The sequence below is a fragment of the Pseudophryne corroboree genome, chromosome 3 (assembly GCF_028390025.1).
Source record: "Pseudophryne corroboree isolate aPseCor3 chromosome 3, aPseCor3.hap2, whole genome shotgun sequence".
Classification (NCBI taxonomy): domain Eukaryota; kingdom Metazoa; phylum Chordata; class Amphibia; order Anura; family Myobatrachidae; genus Pseudophryne; species Pseudophryne corroboree.
The window spans coordinates 507,965,505-507,978,367 of NC_086446.1; the positions used below are offsets into that span (position 1 = coordinate 507,965,505).

The following is a 12,863-nucleotide window of genomic DNA, read 5'->3' on the forward strand; positions in this document are numbered from 1 at the left end:
TGCTGACAACAAAATCACACAAAAATTATCAATGGAAATCAAATTTATTAACCCATGGAGGTCTGGATTTGGAGTCACACTCAAAATGAAAGTGGAAAAACACACTACAGGCTGATCCAACTTTGATGTAATGTCCTTAAAACAAGTCAAAATGAGGCTCAGTAGTGTGTGTGGCCTCCACGTGCCTGTATGACCTCCCTACAACGCCTGGGCATGCTCCTGATGAGGTGGCGGATGGTCTCCTGAGGGATCTCCTCCCAGACCTGGACTAAAGCATCTGCCAACTCCTGGACAGTCTGTGGTGCAACGTGGCATTGGTGGATGGAGCGAGACATGTCCCAGATGTGCTCAATTGGATTCAGGTCTGGGGAACGGGTGAGCCAGTCCATAGCATCAATGCCTTCGTCTTGCAGGAACTGCTGACACACTCCAGCCACATGAGGTCTAGCATTATCTTGCATTAGGAGGAACCCAGGGCCAACCGCACCAGAATATGGTCTCACAAGGGGTCTGAGGATCTCATCTCGGTACCTAATGGCAGTCAGGCTACCTCTGGTGAGCACATGGAGGGCTGTGCGGCCCCCAAAGAAATGCCACCCCACACCATTACTGACCCACTGCCAAACCGGTCATGCTGGAGGATGTTGCAGGCAGAACGTTCTCCTTGGCGTCTCCAGACTCTGTCACGTCTGTCACATGTGCTCAGTGAGAACCTGCTTTAATCTGTGAAGAGCACAGGGCGCCAGTGGCGAATTTACCAATCTTGGTGCTCTCTGACAAATGGCAAACGTCCTGCACGGTGTTGGGCTGTAAGCACAACCCCCACCTGTGGATGTCGGGCCCTCATAACACCCTCATGGAGACTGTTTCTGATCGTTTGAGTAGACACATGCACATTTGTGGCTTGCTTGAGGTCACTTTGCAGGGCTCTGGCAGTGCTCCTCCTGTTCCTCCTTGCACAAAGGCGGAGGTAGCGGTCCTGCTGCTGGGTTGTTGTCCTCCTACGGCCTCCTCCACGTCTCCTGATGTACTGGCCTGTCTCCTGGTAGCGCCTCCATGCTCTGGACACTACGCTGACAGACACAGCAAACCTTCTTGCCACAGCTCGTATTGATGTGCCATCCTGGATGAGCTGCACTACCTGAGCCACTTGTGTGGGTTGTAGACTCCGTCTCATGCTACCACTAGAGTGAAAGCACCGCCAGCTTTCAAAAGTGACCAAAACATCAGCCAGAAAGCATAGGAGCTGAGAAGTGGTCTGTGGTCACCACAGCAGAACAACTCCCTTATTGGGGGTGTCTTGCTAATTGCCTATAATTTCCACCTGTTGTCTATTCCATTTGCACAACAGCATGTGAAATTGATTGTCAGTCAGTGTTGCTTCCTAAGTGGACAGTTTGATTTCACAGAAGTGTGATTGACTTAGAGTTACATTGTGTTGTTTAAGTGTTCCCTTTATTTTTTTGAGCAGTGCATATATATATATATATATATATATATATACACATACAGAGAGAGAGAGAGAGAGACTATACTTTGCAAAAGTTTTAGGCCAGTGTGGAAAAAAAAACGGATGGAAGTACATACGAAAATGCAGTAAAAACTTGGAAAAATTGGGTTTTCATTGCACTTTCGCTTTAGGACATCCAGCCCTATATCAATAAAGATGTATTTAAGAATTGTTCTTACCTTTAATAGACACGTCTCCATCTCTTGTTGATATTCTCAGATCCTTGTATGTCCGTGAGTAAATAGTTGAGCATTCCGAACGAGCCCCCAATTATTAAAGTAATATAACTGAGAAATCGGCACTGCGAGCATGGATGTCCAATGATCCAAAGAGGTTTAATCAGCAATTTAAAAGAATACAAAGTACTGCCAATAACACAACCATGTGTGCAGTTGGCACCAACTGACTCCCAAGGGTTAGTGTGGTACAATTTAAAATGTAACATTCAAGTACTGCTTTGGTAATAAAGTCATTGGATACAGGCAGTGATCTGTATATATTCAATGGTGAATGGGTGGTGATCTTCTCCTTTGTCTGAGGGACTTGATCTTGATAGAACCTGATGGTATCCCATACTGGATTTCCTTTGTCTTCTAGTATCATGGATGAGTATATGAATGAGTTTCGTGGACAGAGACAGTATAACCATTACATGGCTAAATTCCTAATAAATGGATCTAAAAACATTACTATTACACCTATACTGTAACTCGTATTACATTTATATGTGTAGTAGATATGTGGTATTTACACAAAACAATGTGTATCATCAAATACACAGTTATGCGGATTTAATATAAATGAGAAATTACACATATATGAAAATATTTATTTTAATGTACAGAAAGTTGTATTTTATTGTACCTCATTCAGTTTAAAAATTTGACTTTAACAGGGGGTTAAGGTCCAACCCAGGGACCCAGTGAGATTCCAAAAGTTAGAGAGTTAGGGTCTAATTCAGCATGGAACGCAGATAAGGATTGCGTTCGCATGCTAATGCCCTGTGAAGTGTGCGCATGCGCAGAAGCTGCAGTGCGCGTGTACACACTGTGAGGTGCGTCGGCATCTCACTTGTGTGAACGCCTGTGCCTGATTGACAGGCAGAGCATTCGCAGGGGGTGTCGCTGCAGTGTATAAAGAGGCGTCACGGGCGCGTTGGGGCAGCGCGGTCCGGACAACGCAGGCGTGTCCGGACCATTTGTGGGGTGGGCAGCGGCGGCTGTGTGATGCGCAACTGCTGCGACCTAAAAGATGGCAGATTGCCATCTACCTTAGCAGCTATCCTGCATAGGCAGAGGGCAACCCTAAATATGTGAAAGCATCGCCGCCGTGCGGGGGGTGGGGGGACTGGATCCAGCGTGCGGGGCAAACATGCCCTGTGTTGGGTGTCCCCCCGCATGTCAGAGTACTGGATCGTAGATGTGCGATCTACTGTATGATCCATGCTGAATTAGGCCCGTAGACTGTTTGAAAGTCAGATGGTAATTTTCCTAGTCAACCCATGCTGGACTGCAAGGAACCACAGTGGAAGAGAGAATGTGACTTCAGGGAGGTATTATGATGTTATAAAAAGGTTAAACAATCCTCTTTGTGTTTATTACACCTTTCCAATCCAGGAAACTAATTCAGATCTGATCGCTGGGCTGCAAATTTTGCTGTCCAGCGATCAGATAGTCGCCACCTACAGGGGGAGTGTAAATTCACTGTGCAAGTGTGCGATCGCATGTGTAGCTGAGCTGCAAAAATTCTGTGTGCGTAGCCCAGGACTTACTCCTACAGTGCGACAGAATCAGATTGATTGGGGCCAGAGCTGACATCAGACACCTCCCTGAAAACACTTGGTAACGCCTGCGTTTTCCCGAACACTCCCAGTAAATGCTCAGTTGCCACCCACAAAAGGCCTCTTCCTCTCAATCTCAATCACCTTGCGAACGCCCGTGCGATCAGATTTATCGCACCATACCCTCGCTGACCGGCAGTGCACGTTGTTGATGTCCGATGCGTGTGCGCACTGTGGGACATACGCATGCGCAGTTAGGATCTGATCGCCCACTGTGTGAAAACGTACAGCAGCGATCAGATCTGAATTACCCCCCAGGTGAATTTAGGTACCTTGTGGCACAGAGATTACAATAATATTACTAATCATAATAATACTAATAAAATACAAAAAGAAAAACATTGGGAAATTCTGTGGGCATGTTGTACAAAAACATTAGTCAATGTATTACTGACTTTTCTGGCATTGTATTATACATTTATGTTATCATCTCGGTGCAAAATGGATCAATGTCATTTATTTTGTATCCAGAGGCCATAGCCTGCCCCTTCCTGTGCATTGTGTTAATTTCAGGTTTAACCTGATTACATAACTTTACTTCATTCATTGCTTCAGGAATAATCGATGGGTCCTCGCTGCCAGTAGAAACCTACCATACAAAACAAGATACAATAAATACATTTTTTGTGAATTAAATGAGGCCTGTCACATAAACACAGTGGGAGCAGTCACTTTGTGAACTGGACTTAGGGCCTAATTCAGCATGGATTGCTATTCAGAGAAACTGCAAATTGAGCAATTATCGATCGACTGCGCATGTGTAGCTATTGCATTGCGCATGCACGAGGGGTAATAGTGACAGAGAGTGCATACAGATCGTAATCGCAATGTAGTCGCTGTTTGATTGACAGGAAGCCGGCTTTTCTGGCCGGAAACCTGCCATTTTATGGGTGTGAGAAGAAAAATGCAGATGAACACTCCTAGCACTAAGAACACTGATAGTAAAAATAATTTAAATAAACCATCGCAATTAACATGGGTGGTCATTCCGAGTTGTTCGCTCGCTGACGATTTTCGCAGTGCAGCGATTAAGTAAAAAAAGGCTAAAATGTGCATGGTACGCAGCGCACATGCGCTAAGTGCTTTCACACAAAACTTTGTAGATTTACACAAGCTCGAGCGACGTTTTTTCATCGCTCGAGTGATCGTAGTGTGATTGACAGGAAGTGGGTGTTTCTGGGCGGAAACTGGCCGTTTTCAGGGAGTGTGCTAAAAAACGCAGGCGTGCCTGGAAAAAACGCAGGAGTGGCTGGAGAAACGGGGGAGTGGCTGGCCGAATGCAGGGCGTGTTTGTGACGTCAAACCAGGAACTAAACGGACTGAGGTGATCGCAGTCTAGGAGTAGGTCTGGAGCTATTTAGAAACTGCAAGGAATTATTTAGTATCAGTTCTGCTAACCTTTCGTTCGCTATTCTGCCAAGCTAAGATACACTCCCACAGGGCGGCGGCCTAGCGTTTGCAATGCTGCTAAAAGCAGCTAGCGAGCAAACAACTCGGAATGAGGACCATGGAGTATAATTGAAGTTCTTAGCACACATTTGCGCAAATATGCGGGCCCATGTAACTTCATCACATGGGTCCCTAACATTCCTAATTATCAGATTATATAAATTTATCAAGACTTACCTCTAAATAGTGCCCTTATCATTGTGTGGTCTGAAATGCAGGAACCCAGCTAATTAAAACACCTGAGGGTGAATGGGAGGGGTGCCTTACCTTCCAGTGTACAATATATACACAAATAGAGTGGAAAAGGGGAGATGGGGGGGGGGGGAGGGGGCTGGACTGCACACCCTATTACTATAGATATCAAGAGGTGCTATCATGCTGAGTCTTCTAATACTATGGCCCTCATTCCGAGTTGTTCGCTCGGTAAATTTCATCGCATTGCAGCTATTTTCCGCTTAGTGCGCATGCGCAATGTCCGCACTGCGACTGCGCCAAGTAAATTTGCTATGAAGATAGGATTTTTACTCACGGCTTTTTCTTCGCTCCGGCGATCGTAGTGTGATTGACAGGAAATGGGTGTTACTGGGCGGAAACACGGCGTTTTATGGGCGTGTGGATAAAAACGCTACCGTTTCCGGAAAAAACGCGGGAGTGGCTGGAGAAACGGAGGAGTGTCTGGGCGAACGCTGGGAGTGTTTGTGACGTCAAACCAGGAACGACAAGCACTGAACTGATCGCAGATGCCGAGTAAGTCTGAAGCTACTCTGAAACTGCTACGAGGTGTGTAATCGCAATATTGCGAATACATCGTTCGCAATTTTAAGAAGCTAAGATTCACTCCCAGTAGGCGGCGGCTTAGCGTGTGCAATACTGCTAAAATCGCCTTGCGAGCGAACAACTCGGAATGAGGGCCTATGTTGGAGGAAGAGAGTTGCAGATGCACACTCCTAGCACTAAGAACACTGATAGTAAAAATAACAGGATTTTGGGGGTAATTCTGAGTTGATCGCAGCAGGATCTTTGTTAGCAGTTGGGCAAAACCATGTGCACTGCAGGGGAAGCAGATATAACATGTGCAGAGAGAGTTAGATTTGGGTGTGGTGTGTTCAATCTGCAATCTAAATTGCAGTGTAAAAATAAAGCAGCCAGTATTTACCCTGCACAGAAACAATATAACCCACCCAAATCTAACTCTCTCTGCAAATGTTATATCTGCCCCCCCTGCAGTGCACATGGTTTTGCCCAACTGCTAAAAAATTTCCTGCTGCGATCAACTTGGAATTACCCCCTTTGTTACTTACTGATAAATCCTTTTTCTGAGTCCATAGGGGACACTGGAGTTCAGTAGCATGGGCGTATAGATGAGGTGATCAGGCGAGCCGGTACTTTAAATTCTTTAATGTGTGTGACTGGCTCCTCCCCCTCTATACCCCTCCCCAGACCAGTTAAGAAACTGTGCCCAAGGAGAGACGGCAACCCGACCAACAGAGGAGGAGGTAAGCAAGACCGCCAAGAGAGTCCGTAAAACAGGAACATCTGAAACACACATATATACACAGGACCATACAAAAAAGTCAAACATGACAGCAGCACAATGAAACCTTGCAACCAGGTCCGAAGGACACCCAGCCACCCGGAACCACAGGGGCAACCAGGTATATAACCATACCGCTGGAAGAGAGCAGCATCCAGCCCAGGGTGGGCATCCAGCATCCCCTATGGACTCAAAGAAAGGGATTTATCGGTAAGAACCAAAATCCTGTTTTCTCTTTCATCCATAGGGGACGCTGGAGTTTAGTACCATGGGGACGTCCCAGAGCTTCCCAAAAGGGTGGGAGAGCATTGAGAATTCAGTAAAACTGCACAGTGAAGCCGTGACTCAAGGCCACAACCAAGAGACTGTGGCGCGTGACAAAAGAATGTCAGACAACCTAAGATGCAGTATGACCCAGAGGCAACCAATACAGAGACCCACCAAGACAATTGGGATACATATATCGCATGAGCTACAGATATCGTACCAACAGCCCTGTCAGCGAACCCCACATTATGTCGAGTCAGGCCAGGCAGTTATAAAAACCAAAGTGGAGCCGTCATGGTTACGCAAAGACGAAGACCATAATCGGGTCATAAAATATATAGATACTGCAGTGGCTAGCCAGGCAGATTGCAACACTGCAATATCAATCGAGATCCAAAGGACCAAGGCGGAATATTGAAGGACCACCCTGAGCAAACAGCTGAATATCCGGTAGGATACGCCATAGAGAAGAGAAACAAACGAGTCTTTAACTTAAAGAAGTGCAGGTAGAGACCTGCTGTGCACCTCAGGCAACATATGCCATCCGATTAGACAGGAATGCATGCGGCCACAGATACGCAAGAGTATGTTGTGTAAAATGAGGGATCCAACATGCTGAACCACCAACATGCTGAGTTCCCCGCATTCCATCAACACACCTTGAACAGCCAAGCTGTCAAATGTAGGTGCCAGAACAAGCCCGAATGCGAGGCAACATACCATGGTCGCCAAAGCCAGCCCTCACCAATATGATGCCCTAGGCAAGATTTTGGCTGCTGACCTCTAGCACTGCTGCTAGTTCTGCCTCTGACCCTGCACCCCTTTCCCAGCACCATCACCCCTCACCCATAGCAGTCCTTATTTTGGTGTTCCTACCCTATATTTTAAATAGGAACAGTGCACACATTCGGCGCACAGCTCAAAAAGGGGAGTGTTCTTGCTGGAAAGGGGTGTGGCCACACAATAGTGTCCTCAATTCAAATTACACCACACAGTAGTGCAACTTTATTCATATTTTATCATGCGATAGTGTTCTTCATGTTACATCACACAGTAGTACCACTTTACCTTATATATGTTACAGGTCACAGTAGTGCCCCTTATTCACAATACACCACACCATATTGCTCTTTATTCACATTACACCACACAATAGTGCCCTTTTTATATGTAACACCACACAGTAGAGCAACTTATACACATAATGCCACACATTAGTAATGCCTTTATACACATAATACCACACAGTAATGCCCCTAACACATAATAAACACATTATTAATGTCCTTATAAACATAATGCACCTTACACATTATGCCAACCTTTATTAATGCCCTTATACACATATAGAAGGCCTTACACATATGCTGCACATTATTAATGCCCTTATACACGACACACATAGTGCCTCTTACACATATGCATTTATACATGACACGCATAATGGGGGTAATTCCAAGTTGATCGCAGCAGGATTTTTGTTAGCAATTGGGCAAAACCATGTGCACTGCAGGGGAGGCAGATATAACATGTGCAGAGAGAGTTAGATTTGGGTGTGGTGTGTTCAATCTGCAATCTAATTTGCAGTGTAAAAATAAAGCAGCCAGTATTTACCCTGCACAGATATAAAATAACCCACCCAAATCTAACTCTTTCTGCACATGTTATATCTGCCACCCCTGCAGTGCACATGGTTTTGCCAAATTGCTATAAAAAATCCTGCTGCGATCAACTTTGGAATTACCCCCAATGCCCATTACACATATGCCGAACACTACTGCACAACCAACCCACCCACATACAGCACTCACACGGCCGCTAACACTGTGACCTCTGCCTCTGCTTGGATACAGATGTCATACATCTTGCCTCAATACGCCATGCAGCAGGAGATGCCTGGCGTGAGTCAGCTGGCAGCTCTGCTAACGTCGGGCGCCTGTTTTGATGAAAATGCATCTTATTTGCATTGCTATGTGGCTAAGGTGCACAAGCAGCTTCTGCTGATTAAAATAATACGCAGCATGCCTATATTCTGTGTTGCGACTGTGGCTGTATCTGCATATTAAATGCTACACACAGAATATAGGCATGCCGCATATCATTTTAATCAGCAGAAGCTGCTGGTGTACCTAGGCATACCAAATGCCCTAGGCATTTGCCTAGTTTGTCTATGCCTAGGGCCGGCTCTGACGCTCGCCCACAAGAAGGACTAGCAGATCTGGAGACCAAGACTTGCGAGGCCAGTCATATATTGTTTATACTGCATGAGGAAACAGGGAAAGAGCAGAAAACCAGTTAACACACAAGCTACCTGGAAACCCCACAGAGCAGACAAGGGGGGTAATTCTGAGTTGATCGCTCGCTAGCTACTTTTTGCAGCTGTGCAAACGCATAGTCGCCGCCCACTGGGGAGTATATTTTAGCTTTGCAAGTGTGTGAACGCCTGTGCAGCCGAGCAATATAAAAACAGTTTGTGCAGTTTCTGAGTAGGTCTGATCTTACTCGGCCGCTGCGATCACTTCAGCCTGTCTGGCCCCGGAATTGACGTCAGACACCCGCCCTGCAAATGCTTGGACACGCCTGCGTTTTTCCAACCACTCCCTGAAAATGGTCAGCTGACACCTGTCAATCTTCTTGCGATCGGCTGTGCGAATGGATTCTTTGTTAAATCCATCGCCCGGCAACGATCCGCTTTGTACCCATAAGACGCGCCTGTGCATTGCGGTGCGTACGCATGCGCAGTAGTGACCTGATCACTGCACTGCGAAAAAAGGCAGCCTGCGATCAGGTTGGAATGACCCCCATGGTCTCCCTTTGTTTTCGCCCCCACTAGAGCAAATAAAAAATGAGGAGGAACTTAGAAAGTTTTATATATAAAACCCCCTCCCACGTAATGAAAGTCTGCTGCAAGGACTATGGTCGATAAGACATCCTATGGATAAAAAGCCAAAGGTGATATAGTACAATAAGATGACTCCTTACTGTTATAGGTATGCTACGGTAGAAGAGTAGAGCAGAATCCGTATCTTTTTACTGCTAAGAGTATGCAACAGTAGGGTATAGTCTGACCGGACTAAAGTAACCCACTCTCAAAGGGAGAAGCGATGTGACCCAATGCCTTAAAAGGCGTTGGCTAGTAGCCATGTGTGTCGCACTGTGCACTGGTGCAGCCAGAGAGGGTTCCACGTGCCGGACTCAGCCGCTCCACCGGATGGCGGCGACCCCGGAGCGCATAGTGCGGGAGAGTGTTTGTGTGAGGTGGAAGGGAAAACTCCCTCTGCGCTGTCTCAGTGTCCTGGTGGCTATCTCACCAGCTGCCCGATTGCTATGTAGCGGCGCACGGCTGCAATAGATTCTGTGAATCTCTACTGCGCTGCCACAGCTTTCTGGCCACTAGGATTGAGGAGGAGAAACACGTGCTTTCACGTCTCTGGTGCGCTGTAACTCTCGGACCAACGGGTATATGAACCCATGTCCTATATGTACTAGTACAGTGCACTATAAAAAAAATCCTATGTAGGATTGCTGCATTATCTGAGCAAGCTTATAATGTGCCTAGAGCCACGAATGCCACATTTCTAGCAATGTATAAGGGCTTCATTCTGACTCTGCATTAGTATTGAGCCACAGGAGCTCTATTTGTACCGCCGCCATTTGACCCGGCACCCCACTAACGGAGACCCGGGCTATACATTACCCTTGCAGTCTTCAGCCATGCTGTGGTGGCAGGCTGCTTGGGGCTCCATGTCAGCAGTGAACTGCTGGATGCAAGACACCCAGGGACTGATGTCTCTACAGCCAGGATCTCTGGCTATAAACCCCGCAGGGTGGGACGAGCTCCCCCGGCAGCTCCCACATAGCAGCCTGGCAGGGGCAAACTGACAGACTGTTTAGAAGTTAAAAGTTAGAAAATAAAATAAGAAATTAAAAATATATCTCTGGAGCTCCAGAGGAAGTGACCGGCTCTCCCGTGCACATTTCTAAAACTGGTCTGGGGAGGGGTATAGAGGGGGAGGATCCAGTCACACACATTAAAAAATGTAAAGTGCCGGCTCGCCTGATCACCCCATCTATACTCCATGGTACTGAGAAAATTTAAATAAACCGTCACAATCAGTGTTCTTAGTGTAGGAGCCTGCCCCCCGCGGATGGTGCCTAAACCTAAAGTCCCCTCCCAAAACCCTAACTGTCCCTCCCTCAGCCTGAACCCTACCCCCGCCCCATGGTGGTGCCTAACCGTAACAAACCCCCCAGTGGCAAATGCAAGATTTCTAGAGGGGGGCTTCCAAATGTAATCCACAGTCTACCACTCTGCAGAACATGGAATACAGTATTAATATGTAACACTATAAACGGTCTATAGTATAGACTGTATCAAACATTTAAATAATATACAGTAAATAAGATAAGAGGTCATGAAAAAGGTTAAACATACTATAATACAGCGTTTTTCAACCGCTGTGCCGCGGCACACTAGTGTGCCGCGAGCGGTTGCCAGGTGTGCCGCTGCCCACCAGAGATACCCGCTGCCATCACCCGCCGGAAATGCCCGCCGCCTGTCAGAGGAACCTGCCCGGCAGCCGCTGCCATCACTTGCTGTCTCGGGCAGGGCTGTCCTCTACCGCAAGCAGCGCTGTCCTCTTCCGCAGGCAGGCCTATGGTGACGTGCGTGACTCATAGGTCACGCACGTCACGTAGCCCTGCCGCCCGCCTGCTGCTGCCGGAGTCTCAGTCCCTTCTCAGCGTTATTCGCTGCCCGCGCAACAGACGAGGTAGAGATTTTTTTTGTGTACAGCAGCAGGTTAAATTAAAATAATGTGTGCAATTACTGGGAATGAGAGAGGGAGGCAGGCTGTGTGTGTTATTACTGGGGGTGGAGGCTGTGTGTGTTATTACTGGGGGGGGTGCAGGCTGTGTGTGGTATTACATGGGGGGAGGGGGTTGGAGGCAGGCTACAGTATGTGTGGAATTACTAGTGGGGGGGGGCAGGCTGTGTGTGAAATTGCTGGGGAGGAGGCTATATGTGGAATAATATGGGGGGACAGTTTGCAGGATTACTGGGGGGGGGGATGAGACCAATGAGTGGAATTACTATGGGGAGCAGTGTGTGGCATTACTGTGGGGGTCAAGGTATTTTATTACTGCAGGGACTGATGTGCTTTTTTACTTCTGGTGGCCAAAGTTCTTTATTAATGTAGGGACCAATTTTTTTTTATTACAGTGAGGGTGAAAGCATTAGTTTTATTATAGTGTGGGCCAATATATGCTGAGATTTGTTATTATATTTGATTTAAAAAAAAAACTGATGGTGTGCCTTGGCAATTTTAAAATCTTGTTCAGTGTGCCACGGGTTTAAAAAGGTTGAAAATCACTGCTATAATAAATAAATATGCAAACACAAAGGAATCAAAACTACACTTTCTAAGCACACATTCTTCCACCTCATGATAAGGCTCCTGTCTCTTCTTCCTGGTAGCTACTCTCTAGTCCAGTGCACTGATTGGATGCTCAGATCCACACACAGCAAACTTGATAGAAGAAGCTGCCACCACTGGGCATGTGTAGCAGCACTGCTCTGTCTCTTGCATGATGTGGCAGCAGCTCTAGTAATCGTATTATATACCGTAGCTATTGTCAAAATGTGAGCCTATTGCCCAGAGTAGGGGGGTTTCCAGGCAACCAGAAACCCCCCTGCATTTGCCTATGCCCCCCCCCCCCTCTGGCCGCACCCTAAGTCCCCCGGGGTTTGCCTAAATATAACCCCCCCACCACCACCACCATCCCCAGTGTAGTAGTAACCTGCCCCATTGTCTCAACGATCAGGATCCTGATGGTCGGGATTCCGGCGGCGTCCAGGCCCCTTTCGGGATTCCGATATTGGCATTATGTCATGGGTCAGTCTTCCTCTGGTTTACATATGCTACAGAATTTGGCCACATGTAGCTCTCCATCTGTAATGGAACTACAAATATCAGCCTTCCAGGGGGGAAGGGGGTGGAAGGGGCGCCAATCCCATACTTCGCCAGGGGTGCTCAGACCCCTAGATACACTCTTGTCTCTAGTGTATACTGGGCTATAGAATTTGACTGCAGATAAGAACCTCTTGGCCTATCTAGTCTGCCCTTTTTCATTTATTTGTTTGGCATCTTCAGCCCTATTTGTTCCTTAGGTCTTTGTAAAGATTTTGCACTCCTGTGAATTGCTTCAGCAAACAATATGGCTAAGGGGGTTTAGCAAACCAAAAAAAGTTGGCATTTGGGCAA

General features: G+C 46.9%; 1 protein-coding gene across 5 annotated transcripts in view; it reads right to left on the bottom strand.

The window, feature by feature from the left end:
* Positions 1 to 1,834: 1,834 nt before the first annotated feature.
* Positions 1,835 to 12,863, bottom strand: part of LOC135056182 (aquaporin-8-like) — a 201,524-nt gene continuing 190,495 nt past the window's right edge. For all 5 annotated transcript variants that reach the window (XM_063961038.1, XM_063961035.1, XM_063961037.1 and 2 more), the window contains one exon: positions 1,835 to 3,939. In XM_063961038.1, the coding sequence (XP_063817108.1) occupies positions 3,894 to 3,939 (46 nt within the window). In that variant the 3' untranslated portion in view covers positions 1,835 to 3,893. The remainder of the gene's footprint in view (positions 3,940 to 12,863) is intronic.